Source organism: Elephas maximus, chromosome 22, assembly GCF_024166365.1.
Source record: "Elephas maximus indicus isolate mEleMax1 chromosome 22, mEleMax1 primary haplotype, whole genome shotgun sequence".
Lineage (NCBI taxonomy): Eukaryota > Metazoa > Chordata > Mammalia > Proboscidea > Elephantidae > Elephas > Elephas maximus.
In genome coordinates, this window is record NC_064840.1 from 21,325,117 (window position 1) to 21,348,828 (window position 23,712).

The 23,712-nt window shown below is 41.5% G+C and overlaps 1 protein-coding gene across 3 annotated transcripts in view; it reads right to left on the reverse strand.

The window, feature by feature from the left end:
- Positions 1-23,712, reverse strand: part of PI4KA (phosphatidylinositol 4-kinase alpha) — a 155,468-nt gene that overhangs the window by 117,503 nt on the left and 14,253 nt on the right. For 2 of the 3 annotated variants that reach the window (XM_049867016.1, XM_049867020.1), the window contains exon 2: positions 3,644-3,760. In XM_049867016.1, the coding sequence (XP_049722973.1) occupies positions 3,644-3,760 (117 nt within the window). Of the gene's footprint in view, positions 1-3,643; positions 3,761-23,712 lie in introns of those variants that run through there. The other variant, XM_049867018.1, reaches the window with a different exon arrangement.

A 23,712-nucleotide genomic window follows, 5' to 3' on the forward strand; every position in this document is an offset into this window, starting at 1 on the left:
AGCAAAGTAGGGCACATCAACATTCTAATCACTTCAAAGATTCTTCAAAGACAACATAAAGAGCACGTAAATTCACATGGCCTCTCAACCTCTTTTCCCACAGTGGATTCTAACCTGCCCTTCTGGAGCTCAAGGTCTGGCAGTGGCTCCGGCCTCCACTGGGGCCAGGCCCCGACAAGGGGCTCTCCAGAAGAAGGTATGTGTGTGCATACACACTCAAAACCGTGTACACTGAGGGGGGCACAGGCAACCCCCAACCCTATCGATGGACCCCAGGTAAGAGCTCCTGACTCAGTGATGCTTCTGTTGCTCACGGCCTTTGTCTTCTTTCTTGTTATCTTTTTTTTGTTTTGTTTTCTCTTGCTCCTCTCATATTACACATTATACTTTATAGCCAATATTAGCCCAATGGAAAAATTATTTTCTTTTGGTTTCCAAACTAGCCATTCAACATATAACTTTGTAATCTTCCATCACTGACTATTTTATTTCCTTATTTACAGCTGCTCCAGATAAGGAGAATACTATTTAATGTTCTGAAATACTAAAAACATGCAGTGTTTAAGTATTACGCTTTTTTAAGAATTATCTATATGGGATCAAAATGACAAAAGCAACTTGAAAGATTGGATAGGACCTTAGGGGGCAGTGAGTTTATGTTAACGAGGAAGAAACGGCTCTGAAAAGGAGGGTGATAATGTGTAAAAACGGTGGTGTGGGGCCTCAGACGTCCTCATCTAACTTCACAAGGGGGGAGAAGAAAGATTGCATCAATAGCCCATGGCTGATTTCTATGAGATGGAGGTCAGACATATCTTCACCCTCTAACTTTATCAATTCTGATACCAGCCACCCCTCTCATGGCAATGTCTATTTCTTTGCTGGGTTTGATGATTCACTGCAATGGCCACACAGAACTCACAGACCATACTCACAGTCATGGGGGATTATTAGGGAAGTAACAGGTATCTTAGGTATCTAAAACCAAAAACCAAACCCACTACTACTGAAATGATTCTGACTCATAATGACCCCATACGGTTTCCAAGGCTATAAATCTCTACAGAAGCAGACTGCAGCATCACTCCCCCGTGGAACAGCTAGTGTTTTCTTTCGTACCTCTGACCTTTCGGTTTGCAGTCAATGGCTTTAACCACTGCACTACCAGGGCTCCTTCTTAGTTATCCAGTGCTGCTATAACAGAAATAGCACAAGTGGGTGGGTTTAACAAATAGAATTCTATTTTCTCACAGTTTAGGAGGGTAGAAGTCTGAATTCAGGGTGCCAGCTATAGTGAAAGGCTTTCTTTCTCTATTGGCCCTAGAGGAAGGTCCTTGTCTCTGAGCGTCTCCTCCTGGGCAATCTTCACGTGGATTGGCATCTATCTTCCCCGGGGTCTAGGAGTTTCTCAGCACAGGGACCCTGGGTCCAAAGGACACACACCGCTCCTGGTTCTTCTTGGTAGTAGTGAGGTCTTTTCCCTCTCTGCTTGCTTCTGTCTCCTTTTAGCTCTGGTGTATGTATGTATGTGCACGTATATGTGTGTGTATATATATACACATGTATATAAACCCACTGCCGTCGAATCGATTCTGACTCATAGCTTCCACAGAGCTTCACAGACACCAGGATACATATAGCTATGTCACTAAATTACAGGGTAGTCTGTTATTCCACAACAGATAACTGGAACAAACAGGGAATTTTTCTTTAGCAAAAACAGACAGCTCTTTCCTACGGAACTGGTTATGGTTTTTGTAGCACACTGTGGGTAAAACCACCTTTGGCCGCAGCTGCTGCCAGGCCAGCATCCTGACTGGACACAAAGGAAGCCAATGCCATAGCCCATCCTAGACAGAGGCAAGTTGTGTAAACAGCAGGTGAAACAAGGAAGCTGGTCCTTGGAGCTCAGGGGTGACAAAGCAAACTGGGCTCCTCTCCTGGTGTCTGTGAGGCCCAGTGGAAGCAGCCAGATAACACCCCTCGCCACCTGTGGCTCTGCCAGTTCACACCAGGAACCCTAACCTCCCCTAGGCTAATCCATACCTTCTCTTCTATGCCACCTCGAAAACCCTAGCACAGCAAGTACAGCCCTTTTACAGGCCTCTATCAAGTAAAGATACTTTCAAATAATGCACATTTGAACAGCAGGAAATTCTTATACAGATTTTTTAAAATTATTTTTATCTCTTCCTAATTCATTTTAAATTTAAGTCGGATTTGGCAAATAGAAAAGTAGAAATGGTTTTCTTTTCACATTTACAAATAAATACAGAGAAGAAGAATTAAATTGCAGGTTATATATGTCCAGTTTTAGTTTCCATGTGGCCCTGGTCCAGCACTATATTTAATTTTTTAAATATTACTCTATAATCAAAACGTTTAATATGCTATTTTCCAATATTAAAATACTCTGTCAAAAATATTAATGCTTATTGAAGTAAAATTTCCCAGACGTACAAACTTTTTTGGATAAATAAAAATTCACGTATGTATTATCTTTACTTTCCTATCATATCACAATTAAACTTAGAATTAAAAAATGATTCTCGGTAATAATAAAAAGAAATAAACAGATAAATAACTGTCCACTCAGTGACCCATTATTTGCTTCAATTAGCCTTTGTTGTTGTGGTTGTGTGCTGTCGAGTCAATCCTGACTAAGAGCCATGGTAGTGCAGTGGTTAAGAGCTCAGCTGCTAACCAAAATGCTGGCAGTTCAAATCTACCAGCTGCTCCTTAGAAACCCTACAGGGTAGTTCTACTCTGTCCTATACGGTTGCTATGAGTCAGAATAGATTCCACTGCAATGGATTTTCACATAACAAGGCAGAACTACCCACAGAGCTTCCTAGGCTGTAATCTTTATGGGAGCAGATCTCCAAATCTTTTCTCCTGCGGAGACTTAACTACAAAATATAACAGCCAATACCATTTTCTGTTGGAGCTACAAAGTTGGTTTTTAAATTCCTCTTAAAAGGTACATTAAATGTATTCTAAAACTTAATTTATAGCTAACACAGTTTTGAAAAAGATGGTATTTTATCAAAATTATCTTAAATAATATTGTCCTTTTGGAAGGAAAGAAACGGTTATGTGGATTCTAACTCCCTAGTGTTTTACCTAGGCTTGAAAATCAAGTAAACTCTAGGGAGCACACAGTTACTTCACAAAGCATTTTAACATTCTACCTACCCCACCCTCAAAAAAAAAAAATTTTTTTTTTAACTTCAAGACATATTTACACAGCTCAAAACACAAATTTACATAAGAAGGTACACATTAAAGAAATCTCATTCTCATCTGTTTCGTTTGCCCTGTCTCGCCCTCCCCTCCAACCACTTTTATTAGGGTCTTCTACATCTTGGAAACCCTGGAGGCATAGTGGTTAAGTGCTACGGCTGTGAACCAAAGGGCTGGCAGTTCGAATCTGCCAGGTGCTCCTCGGAAACTCTATGGGGCAGTTCTAATCTGTCCTTTAGGGTCACTATGAGTCGGAATCGACTCAACGGCACTGGGTTTGGTTTTTGGTTTTCTACATGCATCTAATATTTTTATACAAATTTAAGCCAACACAGATTTAAATTATAAGTATCCTCCCCTTTTACACTGCAGAAATACTTTTAATTAAATTAAGACCTACCTGCAGATCGGACTCAATGAGAAAAACACCCAGTGCAATAACCGCATCTCTCCGCCTTTCATCTAGTTGGAAGATCCCATGGAAATCCACTGGGCACATGCAAAGCAGCTTTTGGACCTAGAATATAAGACCAAAAAAACGAAGATATAAACCCACATTTACAATAAACTGGTACCACCAAAGGTCAGTGACTCTACATAACCCGTCTTTTTTTTTTTCAATTAAAAGATCATGAAAAGGATTTTCTCCAGTTTTTGAAATGATACACATGCGCCCCCCAAAACATACACTTTGAGGAACTGGGCCCAAGGATGAAAATGACTTCCATACAAAGGACGTAAAGTACTCAGCATTAAAGCCAGTCCTGGGCCACCAATTTCTCGCAGTGTACCTGTGGGCCAGTTACCCAAATCTACCCCCAGGAACGACTTCTACCCTTAGGGCTCTTTTTGAAGTTATATAATGCACCTCGGACTGTGCAAAGTACATAGTAAGTGCTCAACGAACAACACCATTTGTCACTGGATATGCCATAATCGTGGTGAGCAAGCAGGCCAAAAATCAGCAACTTAAGAAACAAATGGAAATATTAGGATCATCTTCCAAAACAACCAAGAGCAAATGTCTGTCACAAAGGAACGAAAAATTTGAACTTATTATAAAAAGAAAAACAGGTGATGCAGCCTTGACAATCTCTGCCACAAGAAGCACTGAACAAGGCAGTAAGAGATACCAGGAGGCCCTGGCCTTGGTGTGTCACTGGGGCCACGAATGCGAAGTTGCTTACTGACACGCATACGGTCAGGGTGGGATATATTAAGAGCTAAGAGAATCAAATGTATCGCTTGGCGTTTGTCCTGAAAACGCATTAATGAATTGCAACCATAGCCCCTGGTGGTGCAGTGGTTAAGAACTACGGCTGCTAATCAAAAGGTCGGCAGTTGAAATCCACCACGCGCTCCTTGGAAACCCTACGGGGCAGTTCTACTCTGCCCTATAGGGTCGCTAGGAGTCAGAATCGACTCGACAGCAACAGGTTTGGTTTGTTTTTTATATTCCCTGGAAGGAGCCCCGGTGGCGCAGCAGTTAAAGCGCTCAGTTGCTAACCAAAAGGTCAGCAGTTCAAACCCACTAGCAGCTCTGTGAGAGAAAGATGTGCCAGCCTGCTTTTGTAAAGATTTACAGCATTGGAAATCCTATGGGGCAGTTCTAACCTGTCCCATAGGGTTGCTATGAGTCAGAAACCGCTTGAAGGCAATGGATTTGGTTTTGGGTATAGTCCCTGGGTAAGGCAAATGGTCAAACGCTCCACTACTAGCTGAAAGACTGGCAGTTCGAACCCACCCAGAGGCTCTTCAGAAGACAGGTCTGGCAATTTGCTTCTGAAAGGTCACAGCCTTGAGAACCCTATGGAGCACAGTTCTACTCTGCACACGTGGGGTCTTCATGACTTGGAATCGACTGGACAGCAACTAACAACAATAACATAATTTTAAAAAGAAAGCAAATTGCTTTTATGTGCTCCTTTTTTTTTTTTATTTTAAAAGGGCAAACACAAAGGGACAATAGACTGGAAAGAAAAGCATCTTACAACCCAACTGTCATGGACTGAACTGTGTCCCCCAAAAATACGAGTCAACTTGGCTAGTGTGTGATTCCCAGTGTTGTGTGATTGCCCACCTTTTTGTCATCGGATATAATTTTTCTATGTGTTATAAATCCTACCTCTATGATGTTAATGAGGTGCGATCAGCAGCAGTTACGTTAATGAAGCAGGACTCAATCTACAAGGTTAGGTTGTGTTTTAAGCCTATCTCTTTTTGAGATGTGAGAGAGAAGAGTGCACGAGGGGACGACACACACGCTTCATACTACAAAGAAAGCAGCACCAGGAGCAGAGCGTGTCTTTTGGAACCCAGGTTCCTATGCTGAGAAGCTCCCAGACAAGGAGAAGATTGAAGACGAGGACCTTCCCCAGAATGAAAAGAGAAAGTCTTTCCCTAGAGCTGGCACCCTGAATACAGACTTCTACCCTCCTAAACTGTGAAAGAATTTCTCTTTGTTAAAGTCATTCACTTGTGGTATTTCGGTTGCAGCACCACTAGATAACTAAGACAGAACTTGGTACCAAGAGTGGGGTGCTGATGTAACAGACACCTAAAATGTGGAAGCAGTTTTGAAACTGTGAATGGATAGAGGCTGGAAGAGTTTTAAAGTGCCTAATGGTAAAAGCCTAGATTGCCTTGAAGAGACTGTTGGTGGGATTATGGACATCAGACAATTCTGGTGAGGACTCAGAAGGAAATGAGTAGACCTGTTATGCTGGTGATAGCACAGATGGAGAAAAGCCGCAGCAGGCAACCTGCAGCAGCAGAACCAGGACACCAGTGAGAGATAGTGTTGGAACCGACTCATGGAGCAGAGTGAGAGTGTTGAGTGCCTTCCAGCCAAAGTTTACTGACAGAGTGGGGTACCTCCAGGCACTTATCTGTGGAGCTATGGAGCTTTAGAACGTTTGCCCAAGCAGGGCAGACAGCAAGGCATGAGGGGCCAAGAGGCCAAAGAACCAGGAAGCAGAAGCTGAAGAGACAAGGAACACAGGAAGCAGAGCTGCCTCAGTCTCACAGGATAGGGCCATGGCCTCAAGGGTCTCAAAGGGTGGAGGAGATAAGCAGAGGGAGTACGAGAATGGGGTTGCCCGGGGGCTAAGGAAGCACAGTTGTCTTTCCAGTGACCCTGAAAGGTGGAGCTGAAGCCCAGGGCAGAGGGGCCTCCACTCAGAATCTGGGGAATGTGGCCAACATCCTGAGTCTGGAGGGCAGGGGCATTGTGTAAATGGTCTCAGAGAACAGAGGATTATTTTCAAGCCTTGAGGGCTAATGTAATGTGTTCTGCTGACTTGCTTGGTGCCTGTTATCCCTTCTTTCCATCCAATTTCTCCCATTTATAATGGAAATGTCTAGCTTGAACCTGTTTCACCATTGTACTTTGGAACCAGATTTCACAAATGAAGAGGAATTTTTGGATTTTGTGGTAAGGTCATGAATTTTTGGGAGCCAAAGGGTGGAATATCATGGATTGAACTGTGTCCCCCACAAATACATGTCAACTTGGCTAGTCCATGATTCCCAATATTGTGTTACTGTCCACCATTTGGCATCTGATACAATTTTCCTATGTGTTCTTGTTAATGGATTGAATTGTGTCCCCCCAAAATATGTGTCAACTTGATTAGGCCATGATTCCCAGTATTGTTTGATTGTCCTCCATTTTATGATAGCAATTTTATGTTAAAGAGGATTAGGGTGGGATTGTAACACCCTTACTAAGGTCACATCCTTGATCCAATGTAAAGGGAGTTTCCCTGGAGTGTGGCCTGAAACACCTTTTATCTTACAAGAGATAAAAGGTAAAGGAAGCAAGCAGAGAGTGGGGACCTCATACACCAAGAAAGAAGCACCGGGAACTGGTGCATTCTTTCGATCCAGGTTCCTGCACGGAGAAGATGCCAGTTCAGGGGAAGATTGATGACCAGGACCTTCCTCTAGAGCTGACAGAGAGAAAGCCTTCCCCTGGAGCTGATGCCCTGAATTTGGGCTTCTAGCTTACTAGACCACGATAAAGCCATTCACTTGTGGTATTTCTGTTATAGCAGCACTAGATGACTACTAAAACCAAAACCAAACCTACTGCCATCGAGTGGATTCCGACTCATAGCGACCCTATAGGATAGAGTAGAACTGTCCCATAGAGTTTCTAAGGACTGCCTGGCGGATTCGAACTGCCGACTTTTTGGTTAGCAGCCATAGTACTTCACCACTATGCCACCAGGGTTTAGTAGATGACTAAGACAGTTGTAAATCCCACCTCTATGATGTCAATGAGGTGGGATTAGCACCAGTTATGTTACCAAGACAAGATGCAATCTACAAGATGAGGTTGTGTCTTAAACCAATCTCTTTTGAGACATGAAAGAGAGAAGCAAGCAAAGAGGGAGGTGGATCTCCTATCACCAAGAAAGCAACACAAGGAGCAGAGCTGATCTTTTGGGCCCTGGGGTTCCTGCGCTGAGAAGCTCCTAGACCAGGGGAAACCTGATGACAAGGACCTTTCCCCAGAACCAACAGAGAGAGAAAGCCGCCTCCTAGAGCTGATACCCTGAATTTGGATGGCTAGCCTCCTAGACTGCGAGAGAATGAATTTCTCTTTGTTAAAGCCATTCACTTGAGGTATTTCTGTTATAGCAGCACTAGATGACTAAGACACTGACTAACCAGGTGCCATCAAGTTGACCCCGGCTCGTGGCAACCCATGTGTGCCAGAGTAGAACTGCAACACTTAGGGTTTACAATGGCTAATTTTTTGGAAGTAGTTTACCAGACCTTTCTTCCTAGGTGCCTCTGAGTGGACTCGGACCTTCAACCTTTCAGTTAGCACCTGAGTACACGTTAACCATTTGTCCCACCCAGGGACTCTTTACAACCTGAAGAGAAGCCTTTTTTTTTTTTGTGCTTTAAGTGAAAGTTAACAAATCAAGTCAGTCTCTCACACACAAACTTATATACACCTTGCTACATACTCCCAACTGCTCTCCCCCTAATGAGACAGCCCACTCTCTCCCTCCACTCTCTCTTTGCGTGTCCATTTCACCAGCTTCTAACCCTGTCTACCATATCATCTCCCCTCCAGGGAGGAGATCCCAACATAGCCTCAAGTGTCCACCTGATCCAAGAAGCTCACTCCTCACCAGTATCCCTCTCCAACCCACTGTTAAGTCCAACCCCAGTCTGAAGAGTTAGCTTTGGGAATGGTTCCTGTCCTGGGCCAACAGAAGGTCTGGGGGCCATGACCACCGGAGTCCTTCTAGTCTCAGTCAGACCAGTAAGTCTGATCTTTTTACAAGAATTTGGGGTCTGCATCCTAATGCTCTCCTGCTCCATCAGGGGTTCTCTATTGTGGTCCCTGACAGGGCAGTCATCGGTTGTAGCTGGGCACCCTCTAGCTCTTCTGGTCTCAGGCTGATGTAGTCTCTGGCTTATGTGTCCCTTTCTGTCTCTTGGGCTTGTAATTACCTTGTGTCCTTGGTGTTCTTCATCCTCCTTTGGTCCAGGTGGGTTGAGACCAATTGATGCATCTTAAATTGCCACTTGCAGACGCCTCTCTCCAAGGTGGGATGCAGAATGTTTTCTTAATAGATTTTATTATGCCAATTGACTTAGATGTCCCCTGAAACCACGGCCCCCAAACCCCCACCCTTGCTACACTGGCCTTCGAAGCATTCAGTTTTTTTCGGAAACTTCTTTGCTTTTGGTTTAGTCAAGTTGTACTGATTTCGCCTGTATTGTGTGTTGTCTTTCCGTCACCTAAAGTAGTTCTTATCTACTATCTAATTAGTGAGTACCCCTCTCCTACCCTCCCTCCGTCCCCCTCTCGTAACCATCAAAGAATATTTCCTTCTCTGTTTAAACTATTTCTTGAGTTCTTATAATAGTGGTCTTATACAATATTTGTCCTTTTGCAACTAATTTCACTCAGCATAATGCCTTCCAGATTCCTCCATGTTATGAAATGTTTCACAGATTCATCACTGTTCTTTATCGATGTGTAGTATTCCATTCTGTGAACATACCATAATTTATTTATCCATTCATCCGCTCATGGGCGCCTTGGTTGCTTCCATCTTTTTGCTATTATAAACAGTGCTGAAATGAACACGGGTGTGCATGTATCTGTTCGTGTAAAGGCTCTTACTTCTCTAGGATATATTCCAAGGAGTGGGATTGCTGGATCCTATGGTAGTTCCATTTCTAGCTTTTTAAGGAAGCGCCAAATCGATTTCCAAAGTGGTTGTACCATTTGACATTCCTCCAGCAGTGTGTAAGTGTTCCAATTTCTCCACAGCCTCTCCAACATTTATTGTTTTGTGTTTTTTGGATTAATGCCAACCTTGTTGGAGTGAGATGAAATCTCATTGTAGTTTTGATCTGCATTTGTCTAATGGCTAATGATCGTGACCATTTCCTCATATATCTGTTAGCTACCTGAATGCCTTCTTTAGTGAAGTGTCTGTTCATATCTTTTGTCCATTTTTTAATTGGGTTGTCTTCTTGCAGTTGAGTTTTTGCAGTCTCATGTAGATTTTAGAGATCAGACGCTAATTGGAAATGTCACAGCTAAAAACTTTTTCCCAGTTTCTGTAGGTAATCTTTTTACTTTTTTGGTGAAGTCTTGAGATGAGCACAGGTGTTTGATTTTTAGTTATTTTCTCAGTTATCTAGTTTTTCTTCTGCATTGTAAGTAATGTTCTGTATACTGTTTATGCCATGTATTGGGCTCCTAACGTTGTCCCTATTTTTTTTTTCCATGATCTTCATTGTTTTAGATTTTGTATTTAGGTCTTTGATCCATTTTGAGTTAGTTTTTGCACATGGAGTGAGGTATGGGTCTTGTTTCATTTTTTTGCAGATGGAAATCCAGTTATGCCAGCACCATTTGTTAAAAAGGCTGTCTTTTCCCCCATTTAACTGTTTTGGGACCTTTGTCAAATATCAACTGCTCAAACGTGGATGGATTTATATCTGGATTCTCAATTCTGTTCCATTAGTCTATGTGTCTGTTGTTGTACCAGTACCAGGCTGTTTTGACTACTGTGGCAGTGTAGTATAATCGGTTCTAAAATCAGGTAGAATAAGGCCTCCCACTTTGCTCTTCTTTTTCAGTAATGCTTTACTTATCCAGGGCCTCTTTTCCTGCCATATGAAGTTGGTGATTTGTTTCTCCATCTCACTAAAGAATGTCGTTGGAATTTGGATCGGAATTGCATTCAATGTATAGATCACTTTTGGTAGAATAGACATTTTTATAATGTTAAGTCTTCCTATCCATGAGCAAGGTATGTTTTTTTACTTATGTAGCTCACTTTTGGTTTCTTAAAGGAGAGTATTGTAGTTTTCTTTGTATAAGTCTTTTACATCTCTGGTAAGATTTATTCCTAAGTATTTTATCTTCTTGGGGGCTACTGTAAATGGCATTGATTTGGTGATTTCCTCTTCGATGTTCTTTTTGTTGGTGTAGAGGAATCCAACTGATTTTTTGTATGTTTGTATCCCGATACTCTGCTGAACTCTTCTATTAGTTTCGACAGTTTTCTTGAGGACTCCTCAGGGTTTTCTGTGTATAAGATCATGTCATCTGCAAACTGAGATAATTTTACTTCTTCCTTGCCAATCTGGATGTCCTTTATTTCTTTATCTAGCCTAATTGCTCTGGCTAGGACCTCTAGCACGATGTTGAATAAGAGTGGTGATAAACGGCATCCTTGTCTGGTTCCTGATTTCAAGGGGAATGCTTTCAGGCTCTCTCCATTTAGGGTGATGTTGGCTGTTGGCTTTGTATAAATGCCCTTTATTATGTTGAGGAATTTTCCTTCTATTCCTATTTTGCTGAGAGCTTTTATCATGAATGGGTGTTGAACTTTGTCAAATGCCTTTTCGGCATCAATTGATAAAATTATGTGATTCTTCAACAGAGAACCCCTGAGGGAGCAGGAGATCAGTGGGATGCAGACCCCAAATTCTCATAAAAAGACCAGACTTAACGGTCTGACTGAGATTAGAGGAATCCCAGCGGTCATGGTCCCCAAACCTTCTGTTGGCCCAGGATAGGAGTCATTCCCGAAGACAACTCATCAGACACAGAAGGGACTGCACAATGGGTTGGAGAAAGATGCTGATGAAGAGTGAGCTACTTGTATCAGGTGGACACTTGAGACTGTGTTGGCATCTCCTGTCTGGAGGGGAGATAGGAAGGTAGAGCGGGTTAGAAACTGGCAAAATTGTCACGAAAGGAGAGACTGGAAGGGCTGACTCATTAGGGGGAGGGTAAGTGGGAGTATGGAGTAAGGTGTATATAAGCTTATATGTGACAGACTGACTTGATTTGTAAATGTTCACTTAAAGCTCAATAAAAATTACTAAAAAAAAAATTATGTAATTCTTGCCTTTTGTTTTATTTATGTGATGGATTATATTAATTGTTTTTCTAATGTTGAACCATCTCTGCATACCTGGTATGAATTCCACTTGGTCATGGTGAATTATTTTTTCAATATGTTGTTGAATTCTATTGGCTAGAATTTTGTTGAGGATTTTTGCATCTAAGTTCATGAGGGATCCAGACCACCAGACCCAGTGCCCATGAGGGATATAGGTCTGTAATTTTCTTTTTTTGTGGTGTCTTTACCTGGTTTTGGTATCAGGGATATGGTGGGTGAAGCCATATTTTTCATCTAATAATTTTCCTTCTAGGGATAATTTTACAGAAATAGAAAGTCAGGCAAAGGTTACATAAATATACGTTCATTACAGTGTTATTTATAATAATAAAAATTTTGAGACAACCTAAATATTCAAATTAAGAGAACAGTTACATAAATTATGATTTAAGTATTGATTCAATCCAATAATTGATGAAATATTAGGTTGAACCATGTGAAATTACTGATATTCAACCATTTTTGATCCATGAAAATGATGTTACATTCAATCTAATATTACAGAGACACTAAAAATGGCATTTTCCCAATGTTCGCGGAACACTGAGCTTCTGTTAAGTGTGATGGAAAAATTTGAGGAAGGTTAATAGTTGTCTTAGTCATCTTAGTGTTGCTATAACAGAACTATCACAAGTAGATAGCTTTAACAAAAAGAAATATATTTTCTCACAGTCTAGTAGGCTAAAAGTCCAAATTCAGGGCATCAGCTCTAGGGGAAAGCTTTCTCTATCTGTCAGCTCTGGAGAAAGGCCCTTATCATTCTATTCTGCCCCAGACTAGGAGCTTCTCCACACACGAACCCGAAGTCCAAAGGACGCATTCTGCTCCAGAACTGCTTTCTTGGTGGTATGAGGTTCCCACTTTCTCCTCGCTTCCCTTTCATCTCTTGTAAGACAAAAGGTGGTGCAGGCCACACCCCAAGGAAACTTCCTTTACACTGGATCAGAGATGTGACCTGAGCAAGGGTGTTACATCCCACCCTAATCCTCTTTAACCACAGGCAGAGATTATGATTTATAATACATAGGAAAATCAAAAAATGGAGGACAACCACAAAATACTGGGAATCATGGCCTAAACAAGTTGACACATTTTGGGGGGACACAATTCAATCCATGACAATAATGATGGCTGCAAACATGATGAACAAAATTAATGCTGCTGAAATGTACATGTAAAGACTGTAGAAATGACAAATGTTTGTTACCTATGTATTTATACTAAAAATACTTTTTAAAAAAGAAAATCTTGACCAAAAAAAAAAAAGAAGTATTTTCCTAAGAATAAATAATGACATGCAAAAATGCTCTAAATGTCCATAAATCCATGATAGAAATAATCTTACTATATCTAGAAAAAATACTGGAATAAAATATATCAAATAGTTAATAATTTTGACAGATAGGATAACCAGTTGTTTTACTTTTCTTCTTTGTGTTCTTTTGTATTTTCCAAAATACGTTCCATGGGAAAATACTACATATCTAGTCAGGAAAAAACATCCAGTAAATAAAAATAAAAATATATACATATGAAAAATAATTCCTCAGGTGGCTAGGAGACGAATGAAAAAATGCTTCAGATCATTAGCCATTAGAAAAATGCAAATCAAAACTTCAATGAGATACCATCACACCCCAACAATACCACCACTAATCAAAAAAAGAAAACACACAAAATAATAAATGTTGGAAAGGTTATAGGGAGACTGGAACTCTTAAGCACCACAGGTAGGAATGTAAAATGGTACAACCACTATGGAAAATGATATGGTGACTCCTTAAAAAGCTAGAAATAGAAACACCGTACAATCTAGCAATCCCACTCCTTGGAATATATCCTAGATAAATAAGAGCCATTACACAAATAGACATATCCACACCCATGGCAATGCAGCACTATTCACGATAGCAAAAAGATAGAAACAACCTAAGTGCCCATGCATGGATAAACAAACTATGGGATATACACACAGTGGAATATTACACAATGATAAAGAACAATGATAATCCATGAAACATCTAACAATATGGATGAATCTGGAAGGCATTATGCTGAGTGAAGTAAGTCAGTTACAAAAGGACAAATATTTTATGAGGCCATTATTATAAAAACTCAAAAAAAGGTTTATACACAGAAAAAAACATTCTTTGATGGTCTGAGGGTAGAGGGGAAGAGGGCTAATCACTAACTAGACAGTATACAAGTGTCAACTTCAGTGAAAGGAAAGACAAGACACAATAAAGGGGAAGTCAGCACAACTTGACCAAAGTCATTGAAGTTTCCTAGATACACCCAAACACCTTGAGGGACTGAGCTGCTGGGGCTGAGGGCTGGGGACCATATCCTTGGGAGACATCTAGGTCAAGGGGCATAACACAGTTCATACAGAAAATATTAGCCCAAAGGACTAAAGGACTACATGAACCACAGCCTCCACCAGCCTGAGCTCAGAAGAACTAGATGGTGCCGGGCTACCACCACCAACCGCTCTGACAGGGATCACAATAGAGTCCCAGGGAGAATGGGAGAAAATGTAGAGCAAAATTAAAATTCATAAAAAAAGATCAGACTTACCGGTCTGACAGAGGCTGGAGGAACCCCCAAAACTATGGCCCCTGGACACCCTGCTAACTCAGAACTGAAGCTACTACCAAAGCCCACTTTCCAGACAAAGATTAGACAGGCCTATAAAACAAACAGTAACACATGTGAGGAACATGCTTCTTAGTTCAACCAAATATATGAGAGAGTGTGCAACTCCTGTCCAAAAGCAAGACAAGAAGGCCGGAAAGGACAGGAAAACCGGATAAATGGATATGGAAACCCGGGGTGCAAAGGTAAAGGGGAAGAGTGTTGTTACCTTGCAGGGATTACAACTGATGCCACAAAACAATACGTATATAAATTTTTAAATGACAAACTAACTTGGGCTGTAAACTTTCACCTAAAGCACAATAAATTTTAAAAAAAAAAAAGGTAAATGGGAATAAGTTAAAAAAAAAAATTCCATGCTGCTCTGATTAAAGGTCTAGGCAAAAGAGCATAAAATAACAGTCAAGAGAGGAACAGAATTGCTGAATTCTCTCTTCCTCAGTGTTGCTCTGTAAGAGAAGGAGCTCCGCCATCAGAGTGGTAAATAAAATACACAGAGAGTGTATCATACCAACCACAACCAAGTGACAATGCCACTTCAAAGGCGTTTGTGGTGTATCACGATCTTACCTGGAAAGAACAGGTCATGGGTCTGAAAGCATCCCTACAAGTAAGAAATCGAAAGGAGGAGGTTTTATATCAGAATGAGTCAGTAAGATTCAAAGAACATCGACTAATGAATCAACACCAGACTGGAGGGAAGAACCTGGGCTGTATTAAAATCCCCGCATCTTGCCCTGTCCTGTGCAATCCATTACCACTCCCTGCTTGAACCCAGAGCATGAGATCAAATCACATAACTGTAAAAGGAAGAACAGGTGCTAGAGGACAGACTGGAGGCTGAGAATAAAACTGTCACAACATCATTAAATGTGGAAAAGATGTAACTGCACGGGAACAAGATCTCCACACGCCAAACACAATCACACTTAAGATCTACATATTCTTGTTCTTGGTTTGTTTCTTTGAGGGCAGGGTAAGGGGCATGTTTTGTTTTTCTGTTTTATGTGAATAAATTTAACATTGACCATTTTTAGCAGAGTGACATGTACATGGACTTTAGCGCTGAGTCTTAGCCACCTCATGGAGTAGACAAGATCATGTAGTGCTGGCCAAAGGCAGTCATCACTGGGAGGTCAGGACCCACTTAATGGTATGTGGTAAGCATTCTCCACGTTGCTGCTCCACAATAATGTCTTTCAAGTGGCTATAAACAGTCCTTCCAGTGACTCTGCCTTTAATGCATTCAATCACTATTTACTGGCACCGAGTCCACACTGGGCACTGTGCCGGGTACTGTGGATGCAGAGTAAGCAGAGTGGACGAGGGCCCCTGCATCATTCCAGACAGGGGCAAATAAACCAGACAAATAGCAGAGCTGTGATAATACCCAAGGAGGCTTCAGTCGATGGGGAGGTCAGGGAGGGCCTCTCTGAAAAGGTACCTATTAAGCTGGGTCCTGATTAGGAAGAACTGGTCCAGCCAAAACAGAAAAGAGTTTGAGGCAGAGTCCACTGTGGCAGCATCAGCAGCAGCACAGTGGGACGGGGAGAGCAGGAACCAGAAGTCCAAGTGGCAGGCTGGGCCCATGCCCACGGGGCACCACAGGCCAATTCAGGAGTGTGGACTGTACTCTAAAAGCAAGAGGAGGCCAGAGTCGCAGGCCTGAAGGACGGGAAACAAAAAGGTCAGAAGAAGCCCTCTGGCTGCCACCTAGAGATTGGATTTTGGAGGACAACAGTGAAAGCAGAGACAAGTCAGGAGAGGCCTGCAGCAGTTCAGGCAAAGACGGCAGTGTTGGCACAGGCGGTATCTCAGCAGAGATTGAAACAGACCATGTCAGGATGCGTTATGGAGGAAGACTTTAGGAGGACCTGATGGTGGACAGGATGTGGAAGTGAGGGAAAGATTATTTTAGATGCCTCTTAGTCATCTTTTAATACTGCCATACTAGAAATCCGTAACAGGGCATCCAGGATGATGTGAGGTCAGGCCTGCCATACGAGGGCCAGCTGAAGGAATGGTCAGCATAGAGACGATCAGGTTTAAGGTAAGTACTAGTCTTTCTGTATTCAAAAGTTTCCAGTAACACCAACCGACTACCTGTCTGTCAGTTTGTCGTACTGTAGTGGCTTGCATGTTGCTGTGGTGCTAGAAGCTATGCCACTAGTATTTCACATACCAGCATGGTCACCCATGTTGGACAGGTTGCTGTGGAGCTTCCAGACTAAGACAGAATAAGAAGAAAGGCCTGGCTATCTACTTCTGATAATTAGCCCATGAAAATCCTATGGACCACAACAGAACACTGTCCAACTTGGTTACCTGACACACATCACTGGGGGAAGACAGCACGGTTGGTGAACTGGAGGGCCAGCGAGGCCAAGGGAGACCCTTCTTGAGATGGATTGACAAAGTAACCAACGATGAACTCAAATATGGCAGCGACTGTGAAGATGCAGGACTGGGCAACATTTCGTTCTGATGTACATGGGATTGCCAAGAGTCAAAGCCAATTCAGAGGCACCTATCTATCTAAAATCATCAACAACAACAATAATAGCTACCACACTATCAGTGCTGCAATTATCTGTGTACTTGTTTGTCTGCTCGACTAAACTGTAAGCTCCTTTAGGCATCTTTGTATCCTACCTCTGACACTGTGAAGATGGATCCATAGACAGACAAAAAGACATGCTCACCGCCCTACCTGGGCTGTAGGCCCTGCCATTTATGCTTAGTTTGGGGCCAGACTTTCATTCTGACCAGTGTGACAGGTCATTTTCTTTCCATCCTGGTCCTCCCTTATCTGGAGAGCTGCCACCAGCCCATCCAAGGACTTGCCCCAGCAGCCAAACACTAAATCTAAGGCCTTCTCCTGTACATAAAATATAAACCAAAAACGCCAAACCTGTTGCCATCGAGTTGATTCTGACTCACTGCAGCCCTACAGGACAGAGTAGAACTGCCCCATAGGGTTTCCAAGGAGCGGCTGGTGGATTCGAACTGACAACCTTTTGGTTAACAGCCAAGCCCTGAACCAGTGTGCTGCCATGGGTCCTAGCTCTTAATGGCCCCCTAAAAATGTCCTCCACCATTCGTCTGTCAGTCTGTCCTACTGTGGTGGCTTGCATGTTGCTGTGATGCTGGAAGTTATGTCACTGGTACTTAAATTACCAGCAGGGTCGCCCATGGCGGACAGGTTTCAGCGGAGCTTCCAGACTAAGACCAACTAAGAAGGATCTGGGGATCTACTTCTAAAAAAAAGAAAAAAAAAACTGGCCAGTGAAAACCTTATGAATAGCAGCAGAACATTGTCTGATATAGTGCCAGAAGATGACCCCTCAAGTTGGAAGGACTCAAAATATAACTGGGGAAGAGCTGCCTCCTCAAAATAGAGCTGACATTAATGACGTGGATGGAGTAAACCTTTCAGGACCTTCATTTGCTGATGTGGCACGACTCAAAATGAGAAGAAATAGCTTAAAACATCCATTAATAATTGGAACGTGGAATGTATGAAGTATGAATCTAAGAAAACTCAAAGTCATCAAAAATGAAACGAAAAGCATGAAGATTACCTAGGCATTAGTGAGCTGAAACAGACTGGTATTTACCATTTTGAATCAATCATATGGTCTACTATGCCAGGAACAACAAATAGAAGAGGAATGGCATTACCATTATCGACAAAAAGAACATTTCAAAATCTATATTGAATTACAGCTCTGTCAGTGATAATATCCATACTCCTACAAAAGACACCAGTTAATACGACTACTACCCAAATATATATACCAACCACTAATGCCAAAAATGAAGAAACTGATGATTTTTACCAATTTCTGCAGCCTGAAATTGATCAAACATGCAATCGAGACGCATTAATAATTACTGGTGATTGGAATGCAAAAAAAAAAGTTGGAAACACAGAAGGGTCGACAGTTGGAAATATGGCCTTAGTGATAGAAACAACACAGGAGATTGCAACACCAGTGACTTATTCATTGCAAATACTTTTCGTCAACAACATAAATGGTGACATACACATGGACCTCACAGGATTAAACACACAGGAATCAAATCGACTACATTTGTGGAAGGAGACTATGCAAAAGCTCAGTACCATCAGTCAGAACACGGCCAGGGGCTGACTGCAGAACAGACCATCGATTGCTCATACGCAAGTTCAAGTTGAAGGTGAAGAAAATTAAAACAAGTCCACAAGAGCCAAAGTACAACCTTGAGTATATCCCACCTGAATTTAGAGACCATCTCAAGAACACAGTTGACACACTGAACCCTAATGACCAAAGACCTAAAGAGTTGTGGCAAGGACAACACACAGGAAGAAACCAAAAGGGCACAGAAGAGAAAGAAATGACCAAAATGGATGTCAGAAGAGACTCTGAAACTTGCCCTTGAACATTGAGTACCTAAAGTGAATGGAAGAAATGATGACGTAAAAGAGCTCAACAGAAGATTTCAAAGGGCAGCTCAAGGAGACAAAGTAAAGCATTATAATGAAAAGCGCAAAGACCTGGAGTTAAAAGACCAAGAGGGAAGAACACGCTCAGCATTTCTCAAGCTGAAAGAACTGAAGAAAAAATTCAAGCCTCAAATTGCAATTCTGAATGATTCTATGAGCATGACATTGAACTATGCAGGAAGCGTCAAGGGAAGACGGAAGGAATACATAGGGTCACTGTAACAAAAAGGATTGATCGACGTCCAACCATTTCAGGAGGTAGCATATCATCAAGAACTGATGGTAATGAAGAAGTGCCAGCTGCACTGAAGGCACTGGTGAAAAACAAGGTTCCAGGAATTAAAGAAATACAAATTCAGATGTTTCAACAAAAAGATGCGATGCTGGAAGCACTCATTCGTCTATCCCAAGAAATGCGAAAGACAGCTATGTGGTCAACTGACTAGAAGAGATCCATATTTGTACCCATTGCAAAGAAATGTGATCCAACAGAATGTGGAAATTACTGAACAATATCATTAATACCACAAGTAAGTAAAGTTTTGCTGAAGTTAATTAAAAAGTCGTTGCAGCAGTACATCGATGGGGAACTGCCATAAATTCAACCTGGATTCAGAAAAGGACATGGAACAAGGTAACGTTGCTGATGTCAAATGTATCTTGGCTGAAAGCAGAGAATACCAGAAAGATCTCTGCCTGTGTTGTTGACTATGCAAAGGCATTCGACCATGTGGATCATAGCTCTAAACTGTGCTCATGCAGAACCTGCACACAGTCCAAGAGGTAGGAGTTCAGTCCGACCAAGGGGATACTGAATGGTTTAAAATCACGAAAGGTGTGTGTTGGGGTTGTATCCTTTCACCATACTTACTCAAGCTGTATGCTGAGCAAAAAATCCAAGGAGCTGTACTATATGATGAAGAACACGGCAGCAGGATTGGAGGAAGACTCATTAACAACCTGCGTTATGCAAATGACACAACCTTGCTTGCTGGAAGTTAAGAGGACTTGAAGCACTTACTGATGAAGATCAAAGATCACAGCTTTCAGTATGGATTATGCCTCAACATAAAGAAAACAAAAATCCTCACAACTGGACCAATAAACAACATTATGATAGAGAAAATATTGAAGTTGTCAAGGACTGCATTTTACTTGGATCCACAATCAACGCCCACAGAGGCAGCAGTTAATAAATCAAATGACGTACTGCACCGGGCAAATCTGCTGTAACAGATCTCTTTAAAGTGTCGAACAGCAAAGATGTCACTTTGAGGACTAAGATATGCCTAACCCAAGCCATGGTGTTTTCAATTGGCTCACATGCGTACAAAAGCTGGATAAGGATTTAGAAAGACTGAAGAAGAATTGATGTCTTTGAGTTACGGTGTTGGTGAAGAATACTGAATATACCATAGACTGCCAGAAGAACTTACAAATCTGTCTCGGAAGAAGTACAGATAGAATGCTCCTCAGACAATGTTGACACATTGTAAAAATTGTAACCAAGGGCACAGAACAATTTTTTCACATACTTTGGACATGTTATCAGGAGGGATTAGTCCCTAGGGAAGGATGTCATGCTCCATAAAGTGAAAGCGATAACAGAGGAAGACCCTCAACAAAATGGATTGACACAGTGGCTGCAACAATGGGCTCAAGCATAAAAACAACTGAGAGGATGGTGCGGGACAGGACAGTGTTTTGTTCTGTTGTACATTGGGTCGCTATGAGTCAGAACCAACTCGATGGCACCTAACAACAACAATTTGCTGTGTAAACTTTCACCTAAAATACACTAAAGTATTGTTTAAAAAAAAAAAAAGCCAATCTCAAAAGGTTACATGTTGTGTGATTCCATTTATATAATATTCTTGGAGTAACAAAAATATAGAAATGGAAAACAGATTAGCGGATGCCAGAGTTTAAAGATGGGGGTGTGAGTGAGTGTGGTCACAGGAGGGCAAGAGGAGGGAATTAGGGATCCTGGACCTTCATGGTGTCAATGTCAACATCCCAGTTGTGATGGTGGGCTGGGTAAAGGGTGCACAAGATCTCTCTGCATTACTTCTTACAACTGCATGTGAATCTACAATTCTCTCAAAATAAAAAGCTGAATTAAAAAAAAGAGTAGCAGCTTATGTACAACCAAACACCTCAAGAGATTTGGTTCCTTGGTTCAGTTTAGAGTCATGGCTTCACGGGACAACCCAGTTAAGTGCTTCTCTTTTAGTCCTTCTGTACTAACTCCCAGTCAGTTGCACAGTGCGTGGAGTCTTAAAAGCTTAAAAGAGGCCATCCAAGGCAAAACAATTGGCCTCTTTTTCCCTGGAGCAACAGAAGGAGAGTCAGGGATAGGGGACAAATCAGAATGTGTGGCTAATTGCTTCCATGAACAACTGCCTCCTTTGCCATGAGACCAGAGGAACTGGATGGTGTCCAGCTACTATTACTGAACATTTCGATCAAAGGTTTTATAGCAGAATCCTGATCGAAAGGGGGGAAACGCAGAACAGAACTTCAAAATCTCACAGAATCTAGACTCTCTGGAGCCATGGAGGTTAGATGAATCCCTGAAACTACTGCCATGAGATAATCTTTAAACCTTAAACTAAAAACATTCCCTGAAGTGTTCTTAAAACCAAACAATATTTTAACTTAACTACTGAAAATGTCTGCCTTGAGCATCGTTGTTTCTTTTAAAAACTATCTACATGGCATCAAACTGACAACAGCAACTAGACAAAAGCTTAGGGGGCAGTGAGTTTATGTTAATGAGAAAAGAACAACCCAGAAAAGGAGGGTGAGAATGGTTGTACGACTCGAAGAATGTAATCATCACTGAATTTTACGTCTAAAAACTGTTTAAGTGGTATGTTTTGTTGTGTACATTCTCAACAACGGCAACAAATAAATTTAAAAAAACTGAAAGTGGTCATCTTTGAGATGAACAGAGCAAGGCTGGAAAGTGCGAATTATACTTTTATATCTTTCTGTATTATTTTAATTTCTTCAACTAAGTACATGTATTACATTTTCCAAATGTCAAAATGGGTAATCTTCATGATGTGATTACAGGGTTTTTTTTCTTATGGTTTTTCATATTAAAAGATAATTTGTGAAGAAATAAATGAAACGGTCTATTATTCAATTCATAAACTTACAATTAGAACTCATCAACAAAATTAAACTGTTGACTATTAAAACTGTATATGGTAAAATATATTATTGAATAAAAATTCACAAAAAATAGAATCTTAATTGAATGTAGATGTGCAAAATTTGACAGGAGAAATTGTACTTTGCTGACCAAAAGGCCAAGAAACAAAAATGTGTAGAATTGGTTAAAAAAAAAAAACAACAGAGAGAGACCCAGGAGAGTAAAGTTTAATCTCACAAAATGGTCTTGGAAGCATTTCATAGTTCTGTAAATTAAAAAAAAAAAAAATTATTAAATCACTTACTTCATTAAAAAAAAAAAAAAAAGCCACTGCTGTCAAATTGATTCCAACTGATAGCGACCCTGTCAATCAGATGAGATTACTTCATTAGCAAAACAAAAAAATCATGGAAAAATGGAACGTGACACTGAGCTTTTCTTGGTCAAACTTCTCTAAAGAAACACAGCATACACATAAGCTCAACTACCATATGGAATGGTGCACACCTGAACTTCAGGCCTGAGGATCACTAACAACTCCCAAACACGCGAAGCATTACAGATTAAGGGCTGGAAGAGGGTACACAAACACAGCTGGTCAAACGTCCACTTTTAGCAGTTAACGTGCTATCCTTGCTGTACAGGTCAGGCAACTAGGCCCAGGCAGGTAAAATACATCCCGCATTACAAGCTCGTAACTAGACCCTCTCTGCCTTTTGTCTCTCCCTGCTCTCATATTCCGGCTCATACACCTGCAGTAGCTCCCCACTGTCCAGTGAACACTGAATGCACACGCCCAGCCTGGTAGCTGAGGTCCTCTCCAGCTTCTCCCACACACCCAGGCCCCATATACAACTCTCACTGCTCCCTACCTGGCCTTCTTCATGGTTTTCACTCATCTGCGACATTTCCACCAACCTGCCCTATCTCCCCTATGAAAATGCTACCCATCCTTCAAAATCTATCTCAAAAGTCTCCTGCTTCTCAAGCGGTTTTCAGATACCAGTATGTGGTCTCTCCTGTCACACTTCTGAATACCTCACATAGAACTCTGAACTTTTCTTGGGATTATTACAGTTGTGGGTAGAATCGTGTCCCCCAAAAAGATATGTTCAAGTCCTAACTCCTGGAACCTGTGAATGTGATCTTATTTGGAAACAGGATCTTTGCAGATGTGATCAGGTTAAGATGAGGGCATACTAGATTAGGGTGAAATCTAATCCAATCACTGGCATCCTTTAAGGAAACAGAGATTTGGACACAAAGACACACAGGGAAAGGGCCATGTGATGACAAAGAGTGATGCAGCTGCAAGCCAAGCAACACCAAGAAGCTAGTTTAGAAGCAAGGAAGGATTTGTTAGCAGACCTTCAAATAAGTGGCATTTGGGCGGGACTCACGGTAACAGGTTAATCTGCACTGCCTCTGGCGAGACAAGGAGGGGGCAAAATTGTGGGTGTTCTCTGAAAGTATGTGGTTAAGACTGTAATCAGAAATGCTCCAGGAAGCTTATGACAAAAATATTTTTTTGTGTAACACATTCTTGAAAAGAATGCTTGTGCATACTGCCCCCTGAGCAAAATGCTTGCATAGGCTGGCTCCAAGAAGTCTATAGAGCAATGGCTGCTATCTCCTTAAACCTCTCGTGTATCAAATCAACTACAATTCTACAATCAAGTATGGCCTAACCAGCTGATGGTGATTCACTCCCT